Raw genomic sequence first — 26,777 nt, forward strand, 5'->3', positions numbered from 1 at the left:
AAGATACCTAGAAGCAGCGTGGCGGTGGGAGATGGGCGCTGATGTCCTGATGGGGACTCCTCAGTCAGGTGGGAATTGTGCTCCCTGCTCTGAGTCTTGGTTGGTGGAGGGACAGAGGCTCAGAGTGCTCCCAGGGAAGGGTGGAGGGACAAGTGGTTCCATGTGCTTAAAAAAAAAAAGATTTTATTTACTTATTTTTAGAGAGAGGGGAAAAAAGGGAGGAAAGGAAGAGAAACATCAATGTGTTGCCTCTTGCACACCCTCAACTGGGGGCCTGGCCTGCAACCCAGGTATGTGCTCTGACCGGGAATAGAACCAGTGAAGTTTCGCTTTGTGGGTTGACGCCCAAACCACTGAGCCACACCAGTCAGGGCATGAATGTCTTTGGGTGAGATAGTCCTGACCTCTTCCTGGCTAAGAGACCTTGCTGGGTTCTAGAACCATCTTTTAAGAACTGGGAGAGGAAGGGCATGATTTCTGGATGTGGCTGGAGCAAGAAAGGCATGTGTCCCGAGTGCAGTCATTGGAGAGAGTGTTGCCAGATGCCCCTCTTCATTTTCACTGCCTGGGGAACAGGAAAGGAGAATCCGGCTGGGGCTGGCAGCTTGATCGGAGCCCGGTGCCCAGCAGAGGCCTGGCACCAGTACATGCTTATGGGATGAATGCATATGTTTTCATTGCAGGGAAGTCAGTGGAGGCCTGACTTCTGGAAGCTAGTGAGCTTGTTCCAGGGGCTGGCCCTTCCCAGAGGGCTCCAAGAGTAGACAGCTGCAGTTTAGTGCAGTGCCAGGTGGTGGGGAGGAGAATACACAGAAGGCTAGGCCTCAGGGACTGGTCTTCAGGTTCCAGTTGAACTCGCTGTTGTGTGACCTTGAGGTTGGTGCTCCTTCTGGGGGCTTTGGTCATTTCTTTCTGGCAAAGTGGGGTTTTCCAAACTGCAGTTTGCAACCCATTTGGTACATTTGAAGAAGCAATTTAGTGGGTCACAATCGCTGTTAAAAAACAAAAAACACTGAACTAGAACAAAATATCAGAGTGTATCACTGGTCATAAGGGTAACTATTGTTTTGAGAAACTATTGTTTTGCTTATACACAGATGAAGGTATGGACCGGTGTGATGTTAAATTCTTTGTAACTGCGGGTCCTGGAGAAAAGCTGTGAGACACCGAACTAGCAACCCTGGAGGTGTCCTTTCTGCCCACACACCCAGGGACACTTCTCTCCCTCCCCCTGAGTCAGCAGCCTTCTCCCTGCTCTTAGGTGCCTCAGCGCCCCCGGTCTCTCTTCTTCCTTCAGTTTTCCAGTCCCCTCCTCCCTTTCTCCCAGGGACCAGCCTCCCCCTCCCCAGGAAGTCCGGTGAGGAGGAGGTGGTTCAGAAGGAAGTGTGATGGGATGCCGGTGGCAGGGGGCACCCTCTGCCACGGCCTCAGATAAATGTACTAGGAAGCAAACACCCAAGCACCCGGGAACTGATCAGAAAGTAGGCGAGCTGGGTTCGTGAGTCTGAAGGCAGGACTTCAAGAGCGAGAGTTTGGCGACGACAGCGCAGCGGGTCACTTCCAGAGGCCGGCAACTGGCCTTGTCATTGTTGGCGTGGTGCGCTATTAACTAGCGAAGGTAGCTTTCTCCCCCGCCTCCTCCTTTTTAAAGACGGAAAGAGCCAAGAGTTTTGGAGCCAACTTCTCGGGAGGGAGCGGCTGAACTGATTCGGAAGTTGGATCTCTTTGTACACAGGAATGTGGAGAGAAAAAACAAAACCCACCCCATTGCTTCATTTCCCCTCCAAGCCCGAGCACTTTCTATTGTGCAATGAAAAGGCTGTTCACGTTGAGAAAAATGAATCTCGATTTGCGCTGTGAAGGAGTGCGAGCGCCTCTGGGTGCGAGGCGGCACTCTGCTGGGTGCAAAGACGGCGAGGCGGCCGAGGGGCAGCCGCAGCCAGGGCGCTCTCCCGGGTCCTCCGCGGGCGGCTCACGGGTCGGCTGGCTGCCCTTTCCCCGGGCGCCCATATTGGCTCCAGTGACCTGAGGACGGAAAAGCAGATGGTCCAGGGAACCCAGAGGGCGGACCGCCCCGGCAAAGGCTGGGCCCCGAGAGGTGGCGGTTCCGCGAGTCTGTTCGGGGACTTTCTGGAGCTGAAGACCCATCCCAGAGACGCTGCTGGAAGCCAACACGCCTCGGAGTTTCGCCGATGCGCGGGGTGTAGGGCGCGGGAGGCCGGCCGGCGCACGTGGGTGTCAGGGGCGGGCCGCGGTGGGGGGGGGGTCCGGGGTGTGGCCTCCCCGCCTCCCGGGCGGGATTTGCATGTGTGTGTGTGGCGGCCCCAGACTTCCTGCTCCTTCCGCGCCGCAGGTACGCGCGGGCCGGGTCGGCGGGCAGGCGGGCGCGCCGAGACCCGGCGCCTCCTCACCCGGACGCCTCCGCCGGCTCCCCGCCATCCCGCGCCGCCTTCCGCTCCGGCGGCTCCTAGCCCGCCCCGGCTCCGCGGAGCTCCCTGCTCCTAGGTGGGGACGCGCGGCTCCCCACCCCGCTGGTCATCTCTGTCCTCCACGCAGAGCCTGGCCTCGCGCCCCCGGGCGCCCCCAGCGCTTCGGCTACCCCGAGGGCCGCGACCATGAGCGAGATGTCCAGCTTTCTCCACATAGGAGACATCGTCTCTCTGTACGCCGAGGGCTCTGTCAATGGCTTCATCAGCACTTTGGGGTGAGTTCGAGGGGGCACGGACGGGGGGTGGCGCGGCTGGCCCTGGTGCCAGCTGCCTGCGTCCTGCGTCCTGCCTCCGGCCTCCGACAAACCACCCGGACGTCCCCAGCTTCAGGGAGCAGGGGAACGACTCGCCTCCTGCTTTTAGAGAAAGGAAGTTAAATGTTTGCCCAGGTAGGAGTCGGTGCCCTGCCGGAGTTGGCAGGAGACGCCTTCCTCCGAGAAGCCTCCACCTTCGAGCGCTCGCAGCTCCTCTGACGGGGCGGAGAAACTTCCTCTGCAGGTGGTCCGGGGGCGGGGGCTGGCAGGGGCCTGGGGCCTGAGCTGGGGAAAGGCATCCGGGCTGGACGTGACAGGCCTCGGGTGTAGGGCGGGGCTGTGGGGGGTGGGTGGGCTCTGCCTGGAGCCCGTAATCCTCTACTTCGAGACCTGTTGCACCTTTGAGAAGTCGCACCTTTTTCTCACAGCTCTCTCCTGCCCTGCCCCCTTCAGTAGGAGTGTCTTCTCAGCCCTCCCCTTCCAGGCGTCCGAGGCGGCCGCCCACCTTCTCTCCGCCTCTCCCTATCAATTTCCTGCGAAGCTCATCTGGCGCCCCTGGGTCCCTGGTCCCAGGATCTCTGGAGCACTTTACAAATATTAATTAATCCTGGCCGCCACCCCCCAGGGTCTGGGATGGACAAGCAAGACATCAATTCAAGCTCCCCCAGGGAGGGTCAGGCCTAAAGCAGGCCAAGGGAGGGAGAGGAATTGGGCCGAGGGAATGGGTGGGTCACTTCAGAGAGCAGTTGGGTGAGTCTGGAGTGGGGCGGGGGCGGGGGGCGTGGAGGAGTGTATTCTTCTGCTCTCCTCCCACAGGTCGGGTCTGCTACCTTTGTCCCATTTTCAGTCAAGGGACCCGTGTTGTCTTATGCTCCCCACCACCCCCAGCTCCCCTTTCGGACAGACCCACTCTCCTTTGCTAACCCTGCTTCTCTGGACACCAGCCAGCCACCAGGTGCCTCCCCTCTGGGGGCTTTGGAGGACATCCATAGCACCGCAGCGCAGCTGGCTCTGGGCCTGGCCTTGTTCACCCTGAGCTAGGGGGTGGGAGTCACCTGGCTCCCTTGGTGTCTCCCAGGGTTGTTGGGAGTTTAGCTTTAGTCTGGTAGCAAAGGGAGTCAAACAGGACTGTGGGGTTGGAGGGCTGGCTCTGCTGGCAGGGAACTGACTAGGAGTTCCAGCAGATCCTGCTCTCCTTATCTCAGCACACTGCAGGACTCTCTTGGTCCCCTCCCCCACTAGATCTGACTTCTGCTCAGTTCCCCTGAGGATGAGGATGGAGGCACACCTGTGCCTGTACCACCCAGCCCCCTGCAATGACCAGGCTGCCCCTCAGGTCAGGGCGGCTGATTGAGGCCAAGGCCTACCCCTTGGTAGGCACACAGTAAACACCCCTGCTAATGCTAAGAGAAGGGGTGAGGGCTGTGGGGGGCATGGGGCAGATGGTGGAAGCCCTCGTTCTAGTATCTAAACAGCACTGGAGGCTTTGGGGAAGTGCCCATCTTCCATCTTCTCTTTTGCTTTGGGCTTGGCTCAGGGCTGAGCACCCAGTGGGTGACTTTGTTTTTTGTTTTTGTTTTTAATCCTCACTTAAGGATATGTCCATCAGTTTTAGAGAGAGAGGGAAAGAGGAAGGGGGTGGGGAGAGAGAGAGATCTGAGAGAGAAACATCACTCGGTTGCCTCCCATACATGTCCTGACAGGCATCAAACCAGAAACCTAGGTATATATGTTCTGACTGGGAATCAAACCCACAACCTTTCGGTGTATGGGATGGCGTTCCAACCAATGGAGCCACCCGGCCAAGGCATACAGTGGGTGTTTTTAAGTACCTGTGAGATCTAGCAGAATCATCTTCTGCCCTCCCTGCAGGTTTCTTCCCCTCACAAGGGATTCTCCGTTGCTTCCTGACAGTTCCCTCTTGCCTTGGTCCTTCCCGCCTGGGAAGCTGCTTTCTCCAGTCCACTTTGAGTCTGGGCAGGGCCTGGTGACTTGCACGTGCCCCTGTACTCCAGGGTGCAGGTGCCCTCTGCAAACGCCTCCCATAGCTCCCAACTTTCTACGAATGGACGCCCACCCTCCCAGCCTGGCATTCCGACACCAGCATACGCTAGCACCAGCTTGGTTTTCCGGCTTTATTCACCTACCCCTCAGACCTTCCCAGAGGTGTACCACACTGCTTCCAGGACCTGGAACCTACCCCATGGTCTCTTTACATTTGCTCCTGTGTGGCCCCACCTTCAGCAAGTCTCCACCTGGGTAAACCTGACCCACCCTCTAAGATCTAGTGCAAAGTGGCCTCTTTTGAGAGGTTCATTCCCTCTTCCCCAAACCAGCAGAATTATCCCCCTTTCCTCTGTGCTTTGTACAAACTCCTCTCTGGTATTAATTGTTTTATTTTGCAATTAGTTGGCAGTTTCTTTGTCTGGTCACCTAATGCTGGGCACTTTGCCAGCATTAACTGATAAATTACACCGTTTGTCCATTCGGCATGACCACAGGCACTGTTCTGGGCGCCGGGCGCTGGGTCTGATGAGGGAGCTGTGTGTCTCATGTTCTTGGAACTCAGAGTCAATGAAAGAACGTCGCTAAGCACTGTAAGTCATTGCTACTCAAAGTCTACTCCTTGGTCAAGCTGCATCGGCATCACCTAGAAGCTTGTTAGAAAAACAGAGTCTCAGACCTCTGCCTATCCTGCTAAATCAGAATCTGCATGCTGGTCACCAGGAGATTTGGTGCCTTCAAGCATGAGACACATACTAAAGTGAAGACGGCTCCACCCTCACCAGGATCTTTCTGCCCCTGTCCTCAGCTCTGACCCCCTCAGCCTCCACTCTGGCTGTGGGTGCCCACGTCTGTGAACGCTGGAGGCCGATTTGACTGAGTTCCCAGGCCAGCCCACTGCTGATGTCCAAGAGGTCCCCACTAAGGGCTAGATGAAATGAATTTTTTGGAGATGGGGGTGGCCTTGGAGGGCAGAGAGGCTGGCTCAGCTGGCAGATAAGAAGGGGGGAAGTGTTAGAGGAGGCAGCCTTCAGATTTCAGCCGGGCTCTGCAAAGTCAAGTGGAGGAAGCCAGTTAGATCTGCTTGGATAATGAGAGCTTCCAATGAAAATTGTACATTAACTCTCAGGAGGGAGCATGGGGGGGGGGGGCCCTGGGGAGTGGATACTCTGTCAAGGCCTTGGCTGGGGAGGGAAAGCAGGCCCATGCCTGTTCTGGGCAGGATAGCATGGCCAGGGCCACTGTCTCACTCCTCACCCCTGGTGTGGCAGCAGACACCAGGGCTGGAGAGGCTGAGTAGGGCTAGTGAAAGGTGAAGGATTTAATGTGGCTTCCAGACAGTGGCTGCGGGGAACCGGCCCTGAGTATGCAGTATGGGCCCCTAGGAGTCTTAACATTTGAAGGCCTTGAAGACCTCATTTGATTGCTCCGAGGCATGGCCCCCAGACCACAGGGGAGTGCAGGTGAACTTGTTCTTGAGGCTGAGCTCCCAACACCTGTTACAGTGCGTCTGCGTACCCACACCTGGGTGCTGGAGCACAGTTTGGAGGCTCTCAGAGCTCCTGGACCTATGTCACCAGGGCCAGATGATCACAGGGAGCAGGGTCATAAGTGTCCCCACTTGGGGCTCTGTGTCTGCCTTGTAGCCTGATCCACTTCCCCAGGAGGGTTGGCACTGGAGGTCAGGACCCAGAAAACATGGAGGAGGCAGGGTTCTTTGTAAAAGACAGTGATGCTGGGGAAAGTGGAAGGCACCTGGAAAAGAGGAAGACTAACTGTGAGATGGGCTGACTGCGTAAAAGCCATGGGCATGAGTCTACAGGAGCTGAGCAGGGCTGCAGAGGACAGGTCAGCGTGAACACCCTCATTCATAGTCATTTCAGGGTGGAACTGACTCAGTGTGAGAAAACCTCAGCAAACGTGGAGGAAGCCCCAGGTCAGCAGGGTTGGGACCCTTGAGCCTGGAGCCCAGGGGCATAGCTCTCCTGCTTTTTCACTAACTCTGGGTGATTTTGGTAATTTCTCAAAGTGTGTGTCCTTCAGCCTGGATGTTGTCTGTGTTGCTTTGTTTGCACCTGAGAATCCCCTGGGGGTATTTCAAAAAATTCTAGCTCCCAAGTCCCATTTCACACCAACTGTATCGCCACTTCTAAGGCTGGGGTCTGAGGGTTGGATGGTTTGAAGTCTCCTCAGTGGTTTTAATGCCTACAAGGGGCTGGGATTCCTAACCTGAGGCCCCCGTAGGCTACAGGCTGTGAGGAAGTCTACGTGTTGGGTCTGCCTGCCTCTTGGTCCAAAGAGTCCATCTCTTAGCCTTCATCAGACTTCATTAAGTCATTCAACAGACATTTATTGAGCACCTACTATGTGTTGGGCCACTGTTCTAGTCACCAGGGAATCAGTAGTAACTGTGCCAGAGTTCCACCCTGTTCCAGTCTGCACAGTGGGGAGATGGTCCTTAAGCGCCTTTTGAACCTTCTGTCTCTGAGACCACATAATTCCAGAAGGGGGCCCGCCCTCCTAAGCAGACCACATTCCTACGGGGCAGATGCCAGACCTGTCCTTGGCTTTCACGTAATGGCGATTTCAGTGGAATGAGATGATTTACCCTGTCCTAAGGCAGAGGCTTGGCCTCAGCTGGGCCAATCCATGCAACCAGTTTTTTTGAAAATACCTATTTTTTTCCGATTAAAATGCAATATATGCTCCATGGAGTAAACATGAAACACTCAAAAATGATCTGTAATACCATTGTGTCTGATATTCACATTCTGTATGTGGACCCAGCCTTTTCACCTACACAGATAAACAGTTACAAAAGGATATGAAACTACACACAGGTCTTCATACCCTGTCTTTTCGGGGACACGCTGAGGTGTATTTCCCGTGCCAGCACACCATCGTTAGGGCTGCCCGGCGTCCCGTGGTATGATGAACCTGCGTTGATTTAAGTAGCTCTAGTGTCGCGCATTCAGGTCGGAAACCAGAAAGCTGGCCTGTTGCCACCGGACCCAGGGGTTCAGGCTTTTCAGGGGGCACTGTATTCAGATGGCTGGCGATCTGAGAAGACGGCGGGTTTGTACCCTAACGGACCATCTTAAATTCCACGTCAAACCAACCCTTTTTATAAGGAGAAGAAAAGTGTAGGAAAGGGGTTTGGAATTCAAGGGAAAAACATATAGGTGAGGGACTTGGGACTCGGGAAAGAGGCTGAAAGCTGCAGCCAGGCAGTTTCCCTAACAGCCCTTCATCCGCTGACCGGTGGTTTTCTTTATCTGTGTCCTGGGCGGTGGGCTGCCTAGGTACCACCTTGATCCCTATGGTTACTTCTGGAGCACGAAGGTCAGTTCCCTGTGGTCTCCTGGAGTCAGGGTAGGCCGTCTCTGCAGTTCCTGAGACAACAGCTTTTCACATGCTTTAACTACTAGGTTTCTTAACTATTAACTTAAACTAAAATTTCCCCTCTCGAGTGCCCAAATCAGGTTGTTTCTCAGTTTTTGCCATTACAGTCAATCAGCACTGAACATCTCAGTCTGAACATGCTGGAACACTTGCCCAGTTGTTCTCTCAGGATGAATTCCTAGAAATGGAATTCTGAGACCAAAGGGAAGGCACATGTCTTTTCTCAGAGACTCTCTCTGGTGGCAGAGGTGTGGAAATGGGGGCCCTGTGCCCACGGGGTGTGGCTCTCTTCATGTCACAAGTTTGAGAATCTTGTACTGGGGGTGTGGAGAGTAAGACCAGCCTCTGCCCTGGAGGTTGGGTGTGGTGGCCGTAATGGGGAAGGGCCTTGCGGGACAGAATCGGTCCCGTTTCCACCACAGGGCTTTAGGGACCTAGGCCTTGTACAACTCCTTGTGGGCCTAAGCAACGCTGCTGTAAGCCTCTTGCTCACGCTGCCCTGCTCTAAATTCCTGAGCCCACATATCCTCCTGGCTCAGCCCAGCTGGGCTGTGTGGTGGGTGGGCCAGCGCCTGGGACTGGGGGTGGGACGAGGTGCTGAATTTTAGGGTGGGGCCCCACCAGTGTTGTGCTCTCAGCTTAGGGGGAGGTTTCTGGGTTTCCATGACCCCCGAGCCCACGTCTGGGGTCCCTGGGGTCCATCCCCAGGCCCGCTCTCCCTACTTCATCCCATGCAGAGCTGGGGGCTCCTCCCAGGAAGCCGGGTTGTGAGGAAGACGGGAAGAAGGTCTGGTGGAATGGGCAGGAGAGCCGAGCCCAAATCTCCAGGAAGCTCATCACATGTGAGCCCTGAGCCCTGACATCCTGAGGGTGTCACACTGGCCGTGCCAGGAGTGGCAACGGTACCCAGCATTTACCTGCAGTGAGGACCCCTGGCTTAGTGAGGGGTGTCCTAAATGGGATGAGGGGCACCCTAAATGAGCAGGGTCACACAGCAGGCATCTTTGGAGTGAAGGCTAACGGCCTTTTACACCCGGGACCGTGGTGCAGAAACGAGGCTGGGCCTTGGCACTGCAGTGAGTCCAGGGTGTGGGCTGGGCTGGGTGAGGATGCAGTGTCCTCTTGGGCAGACAGGCTACAGCAACTCCTTGCAGGGGATTAAGTGGGGGAGTAGAATGATTACAGTGGGCTGTGAAGGTGTGTAAGGTATTTTTTTGGCTGGAAGGTGGGCAGAGCCGGGAGAGGCAGGGATCACATATCTCAGCCTGGGGCAGCTGCAGGTGCTCTGGGTGACACCTGTGCACCTTTGGTTTGCAAATCACTGCCAGCCAGCCAGCCATCGCCCCCTCGCTCCAGCCTGCGGTAGAGCCTCCTCCTCCAGGAGGCCGGCCCACAAATGGGTGCTGTAGGTCACCGGAAGGAGAGTTAAGTCTGGGTCGCTTACGAAGGCTGCCGCTGATGGCAATGGGCAGGATTCACAGAGCTTTTATAGTTGGTGGCTTGGGCCCTCGCTGTCACTTTGGCTCCTCATAATTCAGGAAAAGAAGAGAGAACAATCTTTTTTTTTAAAAGATTTTAATTTATTTTTAGAGAGAGGGGAAGGGAAGGAGAAAGAGGGAGAGAAACATGGGTTAGTTGCCTCAGTTGCCCCTCGGCTGTGAGACCCAGCCCGCAACCCAGGCATGTACCCTGCCGGGCAGTTGAACTGGTTTTCAGGCCGGTGCTCAGTCCACTGAACTATTCTCTGAGCCCAAGGTTAGAAAGGACAACTTAGAACACCCATATACCCACATCTTAGACTAAAAAAAAATGTCTATAATTTGGCATGTTTGCTGTGTCTCTTTTTTGCTGAAGTATTTTATGGTAAATTATACACATTTCATGTTTTCACCCCTAAATACTTCACTGTACATCTCTAAGAAATGAGGATATAATCCCACTTCTTTTTTTTTAAAGATTTTATTTATTTACTTTTAGAGACTGGAAGGGAAGGAGAAAGAGAGGGAGAGAAACATCATTGTGTGGTTGCCTCTCACACGCCCCCTACTGGGGACCTGGCTCCCAACCCAGACATGTCCCCTGACTGGGAATCGAACCAGTGAGCCTTTGGTTCTGAGGCTGGTGCTCAATCCACTGAGCCACACCAGCCAGGACCCACTTCTTCTTTCTTTTACTATTGTTCGTTCCTATATCCATAATACCGTTATCCCAGCAACCTATGACTCCCTAACAGCACCCCGTGTGCAGTCCGTGGTCAGATGTGCCCCCGTGTGCAGTCCATGTGCCCCCTCGTCCTCTGTCTTTGGCCACTGGTTCCTTTAATTCTGGGTCTGGTTGAGGTTTACTTGTTACATTTAACTCTTATGCCTCTTAAATCTCCTTTAATCTAAAACAGTGTGCTGACCCCACCTCTTTTTTTTTTTAAATCGTCACCTGGGGACACGTTTATTGACTTGGGAGAGAGAGGAAGGGAGAGAGAGAAACACTGATGTTAGAGAAAAGAAGTTGATCAGTTGCTATCTGAACATGCTGACCAATGGAACCCTGTAACCTAGGTACGTGCCCTGACCAGGATTGAACCTGCAACCTTTTGGTGTATGTGAGCCACCTGGCCAGGGCCCTGCCTTTTTTTTTCCCCACCAAGGTACCACGAGTTTCTGAGACAGGTTGGTTGTGCTGTAGCCTGTCCCACATTCTGGGTTTGTCAGGGCTGCTTTGCTGCCTGTCTCAGAGAGCTCTGTGGAGGTCCGGAGCTGGGCGGGGCACGCCAGTCAACCGGGACTGGCTGAGTCCAGTTCCTGCTTATGGAGAGCAGGAGAAAGAAAGGCCCTGGTCCAGAGGCTAGTGTGTGTGTGTGTGTGTGTGTGTGTGTGTGTGTGTGTGTGGTGGGGGTTGCTGGCTGGGTGGCTCCTGGTGGTGCCCCTTCTCTGTCTCAGCTTTCCCTCTTGTCTCTGTTGCTCCCTGACCCTCTTCTCCCTGGCCTAACAGGTACATGTTTCCATGCCCCCAGCAGCCCTGTTGAGACCCCAGGACTTGCCAGAGCCCAGTCAATCCTGAGAGTCAGAAATCTGGCCTCAAGCAGAGGCAGCACCCTGAAGACTTGCATACTAGCCGGGAAACTTTATTTCTATTGGGCCAACTTTAGTCATTTTTGCTACCTCTGTTCCTCACTGGCAAGACTCTTGGTGTTCTCTGAGTCGGTGGCTTCTGTCCTTTCTAGGCTTAAGCTCTTCCAAGGGCTGAGGCATGGTTGTGTTGAAATTGCACATGCAGTCTGGCCCCTCATGTGGCACTGGGCAGATCCTCGGCAGATAGCAGAGGTTAAGTAAATGGATGTTTGTGCAGGGCTGTAGAAGTCAATTTCTTTTCTCTGATGAGCCAGGGACCGCAGCCAGTGAACCTGGGCTCCTGACCCAATATTCCTTCCCACTCCCACCTATGGGCGTGACTTTGGGTATCCTGAGAAGGGGACCCCAAGGCTCCCCATCCACCACCAGCCAATCCCAGTATTTTGCTAGTGCCTGCAGAGGGAGTGGCCTTCCTTGGCTCTTGCCTAGACCCGTGGGGTGGTGGCCCATGCCCTGGACTGACAGTCAGGAGACCTGGGGTCTTGAGCTGGCTGTGCCCGTTGCTTGTTGTGTGACCTGTACTACTCGGTGCCCCTCCACGCCTCAGGCTCTGAGCTGGATTGGGGAGGGGCTGTCTAGGGTCCCTTGGGCCTTTGCCCAGCCTGCGGTTCCTTCTCCAGTGGTTGCTTGGTCGGGGCCCTGGCAGGTAGGGCTTTGATTGAGGCCCCTGGGATAAGGCCACTCATCCCACTCCTAGCTATTCCTTCCTCCTCCTTATCTAATCTTTCCAGTTAGCATTGACCCGCCCCACTGCCTTTTCCATAGTGCTTACCAGGATCTCAAAGTCCACCCTGGGTAGAATGGGGCCACCCAGGTCCCTGCATACATCTACTTTCCGCTCGCCCCATGAACATCCTGGGGACAGTGCCCTCCTCCATGCCTGTCTGGAGCAGAGTTGTCAGCCACCTCCTCTGAGGGTCTTGCAAGGGGTGGGGGCAGTGCACGTGTATGGGACGTGGCTTCTGTCTTCAGGGCACTGGCATGGTGGGTGACAGCTTCTTGAGTGTAGGGACCACACCCAGTGCATAATCTGCTCCAAGTGAGGTTTTGATGAATGGATGGGGTCCTGAGTTGTATATGTGGCCTGGGGTCCCTCTTCTCTGTGAACCTCACACTGGACGGTGGTAAGAATGCCATGAGGTATTAGATGTAAAAATGACTTCTAAATTAGAACGTGTTCCGCACTTGCAGGAGCAGTTTTTCTAACGTGATCGAAGCTGGGGTGCCACCTGCCTACCTTTAGATGAGGGGCAATACCTGTGGTAGGAATGGGCCGGGTAATCTCTGCAGGAGCTCCAAGTGCAGCCTTGAAATTGTCCAGACTGGACCGGGCTTTCTGCAGGCAGGTGGGACCGTTTGATCAGTGGGCTGGCAAAGGGTGGGAGTAGGCCCTTCCCCAGGACTTTCAGTGCAGTGCTCCGCAGTGGGATGGTGAAGGGACAGGGCCACCTCCCCCTGGAGAGCTCGGCTCTGATTACAGCGCCAAGTGCGTAAGGGAAGCCCGACACCTGTGACGAACTAGTTTAGTAAACACAAATGCCCCTGTGAAGGGGAGAGTTGCGGCCCGGAAGCAGGTGCCACCAGAATGGAGAGGGGCCCCTCGAGGCGGCCCTCTGTGGCCAGCCGAGGGCGGGAGGGAAGGAAAGGGCGAGCGCAGACGGCGTGTCGCCAGCCCGGGCGCGCGCCGGGCGGAGGCCCAGCGTCCTGCCTGCAACTTGCAGTCAGAGGCAGGCTGTCTGGGCGAGTTTCGCACCGTCGTTGGGGGCTGGGGCGAGGGCGGGACCGGAGGCCTCTGCCGGCGCTAGTGTGTGTCAGGGGGCGGGGCCTGGCGGGGACCTCGTGCGCAGCGACTCCCACGAAGCTGCTCCCTGCATCTGGGTCTGCCTTGCACTCTGAATCAGCTCTTCATCAAAAACGTACCCGTCTGGTGTCCTCGGCACGGGCCTCCAGCCCGACTCAGGGCTCTCTGCAGCCCATCTGATAAGGACTTTCCTGCTTACCAGTTAAATGGCTTCACGGAACACCCTTTTGGCCCACTCCACCCCCTCCACTGTGCACCACCTAATAGCACCTTCATAGGAAGCCTCAGCCCCAGTGAGGAATGGAGGGGAGGAGGCCCTGCTGCGGCGCTTGCGGACATTTGGAACTTTCTCGATCTGTTGCACAGGGCAGCCTTTTTTGCCTGCAGGCTAGGTTGGGGGCTGCCCTAAGTACCGAATGAAAAATGAAAAGATGAGGAGTGCAAGGTGCCACCTCCTCCTGGGAAGGGTGCAGAGCAGTAGCCCAGAGTTCCCAGGCCATGTTGATTCTGGGAGTGTGGGACGGACAAGTGAGGGAGTGAAGGACGGGGTGTGGAATGTCAGCTGGGAGGCACCTCTGAAAGTCCCATCTGCTGACCTTGTTTTCCTGATACCTTAGGGACCCCCCACATGGCTTGCTCCTCCGTTGGGGCCCCTCTTACAGATCATTTCTGTGCAGGTTTGGGATGTTCCCAACCTTGTTCGAAATTCTCCTCCTGCCCAGTCCCTCCCCTTCTCTAAATGGCTTCAGCGTGCACTCCCAAAATGTGTTCTAGACTCCTGGGCTTTGGGGAGGGGCTGAGCTGGAGACATCAGGGTTTCAGAAGCTGTGCCAGAGTGGGTGGGGACAGATGTACACCCACATAATGGCCAGGCGGATTTGTGCCAGGAAGATTACAAAAAGCAAGCCAAGCATTTGAATTTGTATGTTTTTTCAGGGCACATGTGAGCCAGACAGGGAGCTTCCGGGGCAGGAGAGGGGTCCATGATGAGGTTGGGGTTCTCCGACAGGGAGTCCCTGGGAGGGACCCCCACAAGGCTTGTGCGCTGGTCAAGATGGGGGCTGCCCCGGCCTCTCCATTCTTCCCGGGGCCATCCGGCACCCCTGGCAGTGCCAGGTCCCAGGCCCTAGCCAACGCTCTTTCCCCTCCTCCACCAAAATTTATCCTCCGAGGTCCCCTCCCCTCAGGGCTTTGCTAAGAGACAACCAGCTAATCTGATTCACTAATGTCTTAACAAGAAATTCTATGAATTATTCAAGACTCTGCACAGTTCCTGCCTGTTCTTTCATACCTTTGCTGATTGGCCAGGCCCTGACCTCTTCCTTCCCTGAATTCCCACGAAGTCCACAGCTGGCCCCACCAGTTGGCACCTATGCATTATTCCTTATATCATTAACTTTTCTGAGCATGTGACTTGTCTTCCTAATAAGATTTAAACTCCCTGAGTCAAGGGCTTTATTTTTCGCTTTTTATGTACTTCCCTCAGCAGCTAGTAAAATAAATTAATTCACTCAGTGTGTACTTCATGTGCACCTGCTCTGGGCCAGGCAGTGGTCTAGATGCTGGGGGTATGGAAAGGAGCAAAATGGACGCATCCTTGTCCTCGTGTACGTTCCACCCCACGAGGCTGAGGTGACAGTAACCAAAATAAGTGCGGCGTATAGCGGGTCCAGTGGTGAGTGCTGTGGAGAACAGTGAGGCGGGGAGGTGGATGAGGAGCATAGAGAAGAGCCATTTACAACTTTGAGAAGGAGGAGGAGGGAGGGTGTACAGGGCAATTTGAGCACACCCTCAGACCCACCTGGGGGCAGTGGGTTTCAGGCAGAGGGAAGAGGCAGTGCCAGATGTCCGGGGAAGTTGGAGGGCCCTGGAGGAGGGCTGTGGCTGGAGCAGCGGGGGAACAAGTGGGAAGCGGGAGGGGATGAAGTCAGAGAGGTGAGAGGGGTCTTTCAGGCCATTGTGAATTCTTGGCTTTACTCTGAGATGAGTGGGTCTAGAGCCCTGATTTGACCTGCCTTTTAAAGTGATCCTTCTGCAGCTGGGGAGGGAACAGGCTGGGGAGGGGGGAGGGGAGAGGATGCAGCAGGGGACCAAGGAAGAGGCAGTTGCAGAAACCCAGGTGCGGGCTGGTGGGGCCTGGCTGTGCTGGTGGTGACAGTGATAAGAGGTCAGGTTGTGCACATATCTTGTAGAGCCCACGGGGTTTCCTGACAGTCGGTGCAAGTGGAAGATAGGAGCCAAGGACTGGCCCTCGGTTTTTGGCCCAAGTGAGGGAGGAAGGATGGGCTAGGATGGGCAGGACTTTAAGAGGAGCACCTTTAGGTGGTGCTCCTAAACGGAGCCTCCTAACGGGCTCGGTTTGGAACTACTTAGTTTGCAATGCCCATGGATGTCCAAGTGGAGACGCAAAGTAGGCAGTGAGATTTCCAAGTCTGGACTTGGGGGCAAGAGGAATGGGTGGGTGTGGGGGTTGTGGGAAGTCATCAGTGAGTGTAAGTGGTGCTTGGAACCTATAACTGTGGCTGAAATGACCAAGGGCGTAAGTTCAGACGGAGAAGGGGCGAGAGCCAAGGGCTGAGCCCGTGCTGGAGGCTGGGGACAGGGAGGGACACCTAGAGTGTCCACCCAGCGCAAGCCACTCTCTCACTGTGACTTCCCCACACAATACCCAGGTCCCACACAGTATCCAGAAAAATAAACATGCTTTGGAGCACCTATTTCTGGCCTTAATGTACACAGAGATTACATCATGCCCATTCTGCATATTCAACGTTCAAACCCGGTTTTCTCCTCTGTAAAATGGTGCTAACGACTTGCCCTTGTGGGGAGGTTGTTGAGAATTCAGAGGTAACACTTGTGAGGTGCTGAGATAGAGCTGGCCTCTGAAACGGTGGGTTCTCATCGTTACTTTATTCTCGAGGCTGGGATGGCATTGAAGACTTTTACATGTGGAAGCGAATGGGTGTGTGGGTGGATGTCCTGCAGAGATTTGGGATTAACTCCGGCCATGGCTGTAAGGGGGTAAAGAAGAGGTTGGCAGGGTGCAAGATGTATTGTCCTGTCTTTGAGTCCCAAAGGCTTGTCACCCTAGTGTGGTGTCTCATGAGCTTTTCATCTGTCCATCTGCCTCTGGTCTCTCTCTGCCTCTGTTTCTTATCCTGTTTATCTTCTTGTCTCTTCCTTCTCTCTCTGCCCCTCCGTCCCTCCGTCCCTTCCTCCCTCCCTCCCTCCCTCCCTCCTTCCCTCCCTCCCTCCCTCCCCCCTCCCTCCTTCCCTCCCTCCCTCCCTTCCTCCCTCCCTCCCTCCCTCCTTCCCTCCCTCCCCCCCCCTCCCCCCTCCCTCCCTCCCTCCCTCTGACTCTCTCTCCCTTGCTCTGTTCCTCTTTCTGATTTTGTCTTCGTCTCTCTTGGTTCCTTTCTCCCTCCTGCATCACCCACTGCCCTTTCAGATCCGGAAAGCAGGGTGTCCAGGTTATGGCAAGACTTGTACCCCCAGAGTGTGACGGCCTGGACGGGCAGCAGGACCGACCTCACAGGACAGCTCTAGCTGCAGCGGGGGTGGAGGGGTGGCATGTGGCTCTGTGCTTTTTCCTGGGGTTCTCCCACCCCCATTCCCAGAGAGCTTGCCTTTTCACCAGGAAAGAGAGTGACTTGATGGTGAGGGGTTGTCTGTGATGGAGAGGTTTCTTTGGAGGCCTCCCTGGTGCCCTGGAATCCCTTTCCCGAGGGAGGGAAGCTGCAGGGAAATGGGCTTCTTTTCTCCCGTTGACCCAGCTGCCTTGCCCCCCAGGCTGGTGGACGACCGCTGTGTGGTGGAGCCTGCGGCCGGGGACCTGGACAACCCTCCCAAGAAGTTTCGAGGTAAGACCTCCATTCCTGCTGCAGACTCGCCTCTCAGGCTGCCGAGTCATGGACCTGGGACTGAGTCATTCAGCCGCATTCAGCCCCAACTGCCAGTCAGAGGAGGCTGCCTGAGGCCTCCCGCTGCAGTCTGAGCCCCAGGGCCTGCACTGCTGCCCACCCCGCCTTGCCACCACTTTTCCGGGGCCACGCCCGCTTCTCAGAGCACACCCACTCCTGGCGAGGTCTGCCCCTCCACCTCCAGCTCCCCACCAGCCACAGGGCTTTCTTTGTCTGCTTGGCTGGGCGTTTTCTGAGGGAAAAGGGGAGGGAGAGCGAATTTCCCCCAGGCGTTAGGAGGCCCTGGGTGAGAGCCCTTCTCTGTGCTGAGTCTCCTCATCTCATTGGACCTGATAGTCTCCAGGTCCCTTCGCCTGACCCTGGCTGTGTCCTCAGCCCCATGTGGTGTGGATGACTCCTGCCCTAGGCAGCTCGTGGAGCCCAGACCCAACCCTGCTGAGTAACCCCGGGCTCTGCCTTCCCCCTGGGCCTCTGTGCCCTTGGTGGTCAGTGGGTTGCTCCTCAGCTCCGCCCCGAAGGCCCTAGGGCCCTTGTGAGGATTAAATGATACCCTGCTGTCACTGTGCCCAGCCAGGGTAAGGTGTTATTGTGAGTACCTGTGAGGTGGAGACAGCAAGACAGATGCATCCTGGGCATGAAGGGCAGGGTGGGAGCGGGTAGGGACATGCCAGGCCACTGCCGCCTCGTCTGCCCACGTGGCTGCTCCTCCGGGGAGAGATTAGCTGCAATTATCCTGGAGAGGGATGCTGCGGGGGGAGCAGGGTTCAAGGTAGTACTGTGGCATCCTTGGCTGTCTGCCTTGGGCCTTGCCCATCCATTGTAGTGCAGAGAAGACGGGGAGGGAGCTCCTTCCAGCCTGCAGAGGGTCCCCATGTCTACTCTTCAGCTCCTGCTTCCAATGTGGGCCTGTGAATGGGGGCTTTGTTTGGGGGGGTCTTTCTTAGGGGACATGCCTGGATATGTGGGCACTGCCTGTGGCACTGGACTTTCTCACCACCATAGACCCCTCTGCCCTGCGTCCTCTCCTCTCATCCTCTCCCGCCCGTCCATCTTTTTTCTTCCAGTCACACCAGCCTCTGCCGTTCCTCACGTGTACCAGCCATGCCCCCACCTCTGCACCTTTGCACCTGCCGTTCCCTCTGCCTGCGAGGGTCTTACCCAAATGCCCACGTGGCTCGTGCCCTCTGAAGCTTCAGGCCTCCTGTCTTCAGTGGGGTGTTCTCTGACCACTCGATGTAAAGTTGTCTCTCCTCCCCAGTCTCCCTTCTCTGCTTTTTTTCTCCATAGCATGAATCTGCATACTCCATGTATTTTAATGATTTCTTTGTTTATCATCCGTCTCCTCTACTAGAGTATCAGCTCCGCCAGGGCAGGGATTTCTGTCTGTTGTATTCACTGTTTTCTTTGCAGTGTCTGCCACAGAGTGAGTGCCCAGTGCACATGTGAGGAATAAAGTTATGTACTAGCCCCTCTTCCGGCTGCCTCTGCCTGCGCCACCTCTCTCAGGCCTGGCCATTGTGGGTCCTGTGGACACGACCCACCAGAGTCCCTGGTTGAGCCCAAACATAGAGGCACTGGGCCCAGGTGCTGGTGCAAGCCTGCGGCTGTAGCAGTGGCTCTGACCACACCTGCCCCTGGGTCCTGAAGGTTATGAGTGGACAGAGCAGGGGCTCGGGGCTCTCCTGCAGCCAGAATCAGGAGGGCTTTGAAGCTGCTGCGGGAGGGGGTGGGTGTGCTCTACGGCTGAGGAATTCAGGTAAATCTGGGGAAGAACTTAGTGAGAGAGTGAGTGGTGAGGGCCCGGAGGGTAAAGTTCCCCCAGGTCAGGGAGGCACTGGAGCTGAGAGGAGAACGTGTGTGCAGTCAGCTTTGTGGTGTGACAGGTGGTGACACAAGTTGACGTGGCGGAGGGTTTCCCCTACAGTTTCAGTGGATGGAGGTTGAGGCCAGTTTCTGATGACGAAAATGCCACTTAGCAGGAGCAATGCTTCTTTGACTCCCTGCCCTTCTCCTATCACTCCTTCCTGCTCCTGCCTTTCTCTTCCTCCTCCTTCTCCCAGAGCCTGTGAGCCGGGCCCTCCCTACGGCCCACTCATTGGGCCCAGCCAGCTCCCTGACTCAGCCTCCCATCTCCTCCCGCGTCTCAGCCCCAGACCCTGGCCTGTGGTGTTGGAAGGAGGCAGGCAGAGGTCCCTCTTGGCTGGTGGGTCCCAGTTGGAGCATTAGAACTTGGGACGAGAGATGGACTCCAGCCTCTTCAGTTTTGACACTGAAGCCCAGAGAAGAGAAAGCTGGAGGGAAAGTTCTGCTCTCTTTGTCCCCGGATTCCTGCAAATACCTGGGCCCTGGGGAGGTCCCGGCAAGGATGTGGGGCGGTGGCATTTAAGAAGTTGGCTAGAGGTGGTCAGGAATGGCTATGTCACAAGGCCACCCTGGGGTGGGCTGGCCATTGCCTGGCCTGTGGGCTGTCCCTCTTTCCCCAGCGCCCTCCAGCCATTCCAGTCTGACTCTCCTTCACCTACTGTGTGAAGCCCCGCTCGGCCTCCTCCTGCCCCCTGACTGGCACCTTGTTTGCGTTTTCAGTGCTAGCCATCTTTCAAGGTCACCCCAAGCCCCAGCATGTTCTGGGAATTCTTTCCAGAGTCTGCAGAGCCCTGGGTGGCCGAGGCTGCTGGCGTCCACAGTGTGCAGAGCACCTGATGCCAGCCCAGGCTCCTGGACCTCTGGTTCTCTGGAGGCGTCTTTGGGTTGTGGCTGCTCTGAGCCGTGTGCTGCTGGCTGGCCCAGGGTCTGGGTATGTTCCTCCCATGAGCCCTCTCTTTTTGTCCACCTTCAGGCTGGGGCCTCACGTGACCCGCACCCTCCCCTCTACCCAGGGGAAGTCAGAGCTCACAGCCCCCGCTACAGCAAGATCAGAAAAATGTTCAGGGGTCACTTGCCCTCCCAAACTGGTGGGGGCAAGTTCTGGGGAGCGGTTGATGAGGTGGCCTCCCTGTACAGGGCCCCCCCATCCATATGCCTCTGCTCTGCCTGTCTACCTGCCAAGCCCCATTTATTGGTATTTTTATTATTATTAAGACATCGACTCTACACAAAAGAGAAAAATAACACACACCTATGTACCACCACTGTGCTCTATCAAACCCCTTTAACCATGTTTATTTCAGGTCCTTGCGTCTTTAAGAACATCACCGTCGTGCCAGTGGCCTAAGCCTTCTGTGCCGCCCCCTGACCGCCCCCCTTCCCTCCCTGTCCACAGGCAAACCCTCTCAGAAAGTGGTGTGCGTCACTCAGGGGCCTGTTTTTCTGCTTTTGCTGATAATACGTAAGGCCGTATCCTAGACTGTTTTGGGGACTGCTTTCTGCTTTTACACTGCTGTATGTTAAAGGTGCCATCTGTCCAGTCTTTCTGCACTTTTTCATTTTGTACTGTATTTGAGGTTTATCTTTGTGGATGACTGTTGTGGCTCTAGTTCATCTGTTTAATTGTTACGTAATAATATTCCACTGGTGAGCAAATGACAGTCCACTTACCGGTTCTCCTGTTGATGGCCCCTCAGCTCATTTCCAGTTTCAGTCATTGTCCACTTTGCTGCGGCGATCACACGTCCGCTCACGTGTGTGCATCTCCTTGGGGTCACGCATGCTGAGGGTGGGGGGTCCTGGGTGGGACGAAAGGCCCTGCTGCCTTCCATGAAGGCTGTGTCCGCTCACCCCTCACCCTGCTCGCCACCCCCTCACCCGGCAGCCTGTGGGTCCGGCCACTTGCTCCACCCCCACTCTTGCTCGCTGGGCTTTGTCCCGCTTGTGCTTCTTCCAGCCCTCTGGGTGTGGAGGGCCATCTTACTGTGGTTTTAAGTTCTGTATTTCTGACTACTAGTGAGATTGGGGCATCTTTTCGTATGTTTATTGGCCACTTAAAATTTTGTTCTTAATCTTTTTTCCTTTAAAATTAAAAAAAATTTATTTTTAGAGAGAGGGGAAGGAAGGGAGAAAGAGAGGAGGAGAAACATTGATTTGAGAGAGTAACATCCATCAGTTGCCTCTCACACGTATCCTGACCAGAGACTCATCTGGCATCCTAGGCTTGTGCCCTGACCGGGAACTGAACCGGCAACCTTTTGCTTTTTGGCATGATGCCCAACCACCTGAGCACGCTAGTCAGGGCCAGCCCCCTTTATGAAAGTAATACAAAGGCCAGTTCTAGGACGGAGATGGAAGCAATGGTGCCCCACCCCACCCTCACTCGCCTCCCTCCTGTCCTGTGTCCTGGGACAGCCGGGCTAGAAAATCTGGCCAGGTAATTTATTCATACAGTTAAAACCCCAAACCATCATGCAAATATAGGTAAAGAGTCTGGCCCCCTCCCTGTTGTCCCTTCAGGTAACCACTTCCGTTGGTTTCCCCTGTGCCCCCCCCCGCCGTGGTCCTTTATGCAAATACAAACGTATAGTCAGACGGTCCCTCTCTCCTTACAGAGGTAGCATTCTGTGTGCACTGTTCTATTTGCTGTTTTTACCTTATAAACTATGTGTGTATTCTGTTGGAGATCTTTCTATGTCTGCATATAGAAATCTTGAACTCTTCCTTTTTTTTTTTTTTTTTTTTTACAAATTTATTATCTCATGGTAGGTCAGAAGTTCGACACAGGTCTCACTGGGCTTAATTCATGGTCCTCACAGGACTGCATTTCTGTATTCTTTTTTAACCCTCACCTGAGGATATTTTTACTGACTTTAGAGAGAGAGGAGGGGGAGAGAGAGAAAGAAACATTGATCAGTTGCTTCCCGTACATGCCCTGCCTGAGGATTGAACCCACAACTTAGGTATGTGCCCTGACCAGGGAGTGAACCCACAGCCACCTGAGCCACCCGGCCAGACCGCTTCCTCTTTTTTTTTCATTTAAGAACTCATTTTTGTTCCACATCTTGGACCAATTGAAACTAGTATTCCTATCAATGATAGTTTTTTTTTTTTTTAAGATTTTATTTATTTATCTTTAGAGGGAAAGGGAAGGAGAGAGGGAGAGAAACATCAATGTATGGTTGCCTTTCGTGCGTCCCCTGCTGGGAATTGGCCTGCAGGGAACTGGCCTGCAACCCAGGAATGTGCCCTGACCGGGAATCGAACCGCGATTGTCTGGTTCGCAGGCCCGCACTCAATCCACTGAGCTACACCAGCCAGGGCTTCAATGATAGTTTTAAGCATTTAAAAATGTTTCTTTTAAAAATTCTGGTAAATATTCTTAATATAAAGTTTATCATCTTGACCACTTCTAAGTGTACAGCTGAGTGGCATTAAGCACGTTTTCATTGCTGTGCAGCCATCGCCACCACCCATCCCCGTGAACTGGAAACTCCGTGTCCACGAAGCAGTAACTCCCTGTCTGTTCCCTCCACCCCTGCCCGGCACCCACCGTCCGACTTGTCTTTCTTTTTTTTTTTAGTTTTACAATTCTTTTTTTAAAATATATTTTATTGATTATGCCATTACAGTTGTTCTATTTACCCCTTCATTCCCCTCCACCCTGCACACCCCTCCCCCACCATCCCCCCTTTAGTTCATGTCCATGTGTCATAAGTTCTTTAGCTTCTACATTTCCCATACTATTCTTGCCCTCCCCCCTGTCTATTTTCTACCTACCATCTATGCTACTTAGTCTCTGTACTGTCTCCCCCCTTCTCCTTCTCCCACTCCCCTGTTGCTAACCCTCCATATGATCTTCATTTCTATGGTTCTGCTCCTAATCTGGCTGTCCTCTTAGTTTGCTTTTGTTTTAGGTGTGGTTCTTAGTAACTGTGAGTTTGCTGTCCTTTCACCGTTCATCTTTTTTATCTTCTTTTTCTTAGGTAAGTCCCTTTAACATTTCATATAATAAGGGCTTAGTGATGATGAACTCCTTGAATTTGATCTTATCTGAGAAGCACTTTATCTGTCCTTCCATTCTAAATGAAGGCTTTGCTGGATAGAGCAATCTTGAGTGTAGGTCTTTGGATTTCATGACTTGGAATACTTCTTTCCAGCCCCTTCTTGCCTGTAAGGTCTCTTTTGAGAAATCTGCTGACAGTCTGATGGGGACTCCTTTGTAGGTGACTGTCCCCTTAGCTCTTGCTGCTTCTAGGATTCTCTCCTTCATTTTAATCTTGGCTAATGTAATTATGATGTGCCTTGGTGTGTTTCTTCTTGGGTCCAACTTCTTTGGGACTCTCTGAGCTTCCTGGATTTCCTGGAAGTCTATTTCCTTTGCCAGATTGGGGAAATTCTCCTTTATTATTTGTTTAAATAAGTTTTCCACTCGTGGCTGTTCCTCTTCCCCTTCTGGTACCCCTATAATTCGGATGTTGGAGCATTTAAAGATGTCCTGGAGGTTCCTAAGCCTCTCCTCATTTTTTTGAAGTATTGTTTCTTCATCCTTTTCTGTTTGGTCAGTTTTTTCCTCCTTCTGGTCCACTCCTTTGATTTGAGTCCCAGTTTCCTTTCCATTACTATTGGTTTTCTGTGCATTTCCCTTCATTTCAATTAGTTTAGCCTTCATATGTTCCTCTAATTTGTGACTAAAATCAACCAATTCTGTGAGCATCCTGATCACCAGTGTTTTGAACTGTGCATCTGAAAGTTTGGCTATGTTTTCATTGCTTAGATTTATCGGCTCTGGAGCTCTGAGTTGTTCTTGAGCCATGTTTTGATCTGTTCTTGCCTGTTAAGTATGAGGAGGTGTTCACCAAGGCTGGGCCACCCAGGTTGCTGGGTTGTGATGCTGTATGTGGGGGCGGGGTCAGAGAGGGACAATGGTGGTCCCCTCTGCCGCTTCCCGCCACTGGGGCCTGCACGGTCTGTCTCACCGCTCGCTCCTTCACCGGTTTATCTGCACGGGAATGTATGACCGGGGTCAGCCCTCAGTGAGTCCACCGTCTTGCCCCGTCAGTGGGTCCACCCGCTACTCCACACCTGGGATCCGCCCACGGTTGCCTGCATGCCAGGGTTGTGCGCCCAGGTCAGTCCGGTGGATCTTTCCTGCCCGACCCTGCTCTGCTGCTGGCTCTGGCCCTCTTACCGGTTTGGCTGAAGGGTTCGTTGTTGTCAGACTTCCGTATAGTTCAATTTTCTGTGTTTTGGCTGCGTTTTTGTTGCTAAAACTTTGTTGTTTTTAAACTTGGTTGTGTGAGAAGGCACAGTGCTTCTACCTATGCCTCCATCTTGGTGGAAGTCTCCACCGTGCTACTTTTCATCTCTGAATGTTACTCTTCTGAGAACGCCATGTGAGCAGAATCATGAAGTATTCGCCTTTCTGTGACTGGCTTCTTCCCCGTAGCATGAGGGCCTCAGGCTTGCACTCGCTGCGCCCTGTCCCTTCCTGACCGCTCTCTCACAGCGCGGTGCACTCCACTGCATGGCTGTACTGTGCGACGGAACCCGTCCCTCTGAGGGACACCTGGGCTGTTGCTAATCTTTATTGTTCCTGCCAGTACTGCACGGAGGACCCTTGTCCGTCGTCATTTTGTACGAATGCAGGTGTGCTCTTAGAATGGAGGCTGCCGCGTCCAAGGGTGGGAGCCCCAGTGATACGGAGCAAGCCCACCAGTTGCCCCTGCTGGGGCTGCACGGTTTTGCGGCCCCTCGGGCCGTGCAGCAGGGGGCGCTGTTCCCCTGAGCTCTTCCCACTGTTTCTTCTGCCAGCTGCACCCAGGTCTCCACATGTTCGACTTATTCCAGAATTTCGCTCCCGTGGCCGGCTCCTCCACTGTTCTCTCCCCTGCCCTCCCAACAGCCCCCGTGGCTGTTGTAGCATTTCCCTGTCACCTCTGTAGACCCGAGGTGTTCACCTGTTCATCATAGTTCACCTGTTTCTCATTCTGTCCACTCTGCAAGCACGCTACCCTGGTCTCCTTCCCGTCACTGCTGCGCACACACTCAGTTTTACGGCATCGAGACAGAATAAGCTTCACATTCTCTTCCACAACCACCCTGGAGTCTTGGTTGTCTTGTTCTGTAAGTGGAGTGTAAATGGTGAAAAGATTAAAAACTGTGGTTTGCATGATTTGTATGGGGCTTACACGTTATTGTGACCGTGGAACTGTATTCTCTGTGCTGTTCTGGTCTTGAAAGCTCCTACTGGTGCTTTTCAAACTTTCCTGAATCTCAGAACCATTTTGGGTGTGAGTGGTGGGGTGGGGGGAATGCCTTTAAAATGCATGTTTCCAGGCTTCACCCAGAACTGCCAAGCCCCGCCTCCTGCCCGGGGACCTAGGACTTCCCACCCTATGATTTATGCAGTAGCAGTGGCTTTTGGAGTGTTAGCTACCTTGGTCAGTTTCAGGGAATGGCATTTGATTTTCTTTAGTAGGTGAAGATCCTCTTGTCTGCGGCCTTGCAAGCCAGGTGCCCCCCTCACCCATGGGCATGTGCCCCCCATAGGTGGGGGTTCCCAAAAGTCTTTGCCATAGGAACCCCCGGACCCAGACTTTTCTCCTGGCCTTTGATGCTGGGCTCTTGTGTGGGCTCAGCCTTTCTCCTCTGTGCCGCTGCCCTGCGGTTTGGTGAGAAGGAAGATCTGGCCCCTGTGCAGTTCTGACAGGGCTGCTTTTGGGTGAAAAGCGCAGCACAGTACAAGCATGGAGATGTGTGTGGGCTGGTCCGCAGACATTTCGGAGGGCTCTAATTATTTATCCACCCAACAAGCATTTTCTGACATGTTTGTGGGTAGGGTCTCAAGTTAGGAGGGGTATGTAAGAGAAAAGGATGAATTAGACAAACTAGGAAGTTTCCGAGAAAGCCAGAGAGGCGTCGGGAGCAGCGAGGGATCGCATCTGGCTTCAGCCGTCTCTTGGGATCCCAGCGCAGTGTGTTTCTGTCAGACACGGCTCCTGGCGCGAGGCACCGTTGGGCAGAGAAGCCCCTCTAACGGGGCTCAGCCATCTTTTAAAGAATCGGGTTGGAGAGAATTAGAATGCATCAACCATAGTAAGGGTTGTTAGCATTGCATGAATTCTTTCTTAAGCTCTGTCTATGCTGTTGAAGATGTTCAGTGAGTTTTAGATTTGGTTATTGAAGCTTTTTTATGTATAGAAATTCCATTTGGCTCTTTTCCAGTCTGCTGTGTCATTCTGTGTAGTTTTCTGTCCTCTCCAGGGGTCCTCAGATGGTTTTCTTGTTTAAATTGATTTAAGCAGAGTAGGCATTTCTGGTTTACTGGTGATGTCTGCTATATCTTCACGTCTGGTTCTGGCGTCTATGTTGTGAGTTCGTTCTCTCGTGTGCCATCTAGCTCTCTACAGTTCCTGGTTGTCTTCGACCGCAGACTTGTGGCGTTTGAAGCATTGGTACTGAGTGACTGTGGAGTGGGAGGCAGTACCCTCCTCCAGAGAGGGCACGCTTGCTGCCAGATTGCTAGGGGCATCCCTGGTGCAAGACCTTCAAAGCCAAGCTCAAGGCTGGGGTTTTGCCCCAGCAGGGGGCTCCAGCAGGGCTGGAGGAACTGTTCTGAGGGGAGGATTTCCCAGCTTCCATGGGCCTCGGCTCAGGTTTCTGTCCCTGTCACTGGTGACACTGTCCTAATAAAAATTAATGTCTTTTGGAATCAGCAAATAGTCTCAGGGTGAAAGTAGCTCGGGAGTGTATCTCCCTGGTTCCCCCTTTGATCTTTTGTCCTGGCCGGATGGTTCCTTACTGTCTTGCCAGTTCTTTAAGAAGTCTTCAAATAGCATCTGTTTGAAAAATCCAGTTGTCAAGTTTTTCATTCCATGATGGAGTATAACAGAAGCCCCACATTGTTTCATGAG

General features: G+C 54.1%; 1 protein-coding gene across 2 annotated transcripts in view; it reads left to right on the forward strand.

Moving 5' to 3' along the window:
• The first annotated feature begins 2,308 nt into the window (after positions 1-2,308).
• Positions 2,309-26,777, forward strand: part of ITPR3 (inositol 1,4,5-trisphosphate receptor type 3) — a 67,669-nt gene continuing 43,200 nt past the window's right edge. For both annotated transcript variants that reach the window (XM_053668982.1, XM_053668985.1), the window contains exons 1-2: positions 2,309-2,704; positions 16,868-16,938. In XM_053668982.1, the coding sequence (XP_053524957.1) occupies positions 2,616-2,704; positions 16,868-16,938 (160 nt within the window). In that variant the 5' untranslated portion in view covers positions 2,309-2,615. The remainder of the gene's footprint in view (positions 2,705-16,867; positions 16,939-26,777) is intronic.

Source organism: Artibeus jamaicensis, unplaced genomic scaffold (assembly GCF_021234435.1).
Source record: "Artibeus jamaicensis isolate MK-2021 breed Jamaican fruit bat unplaced genomic scaffold, CSHL_Jam_final contig_1539, whole genome shotgun sequence".
Lineage (NCBI taxonomy): Eukaryota > Metazoa > Chordata > Mammalia > Chiroptera > Phyllostomidae > Artibeus > Artibeus jamaicensis.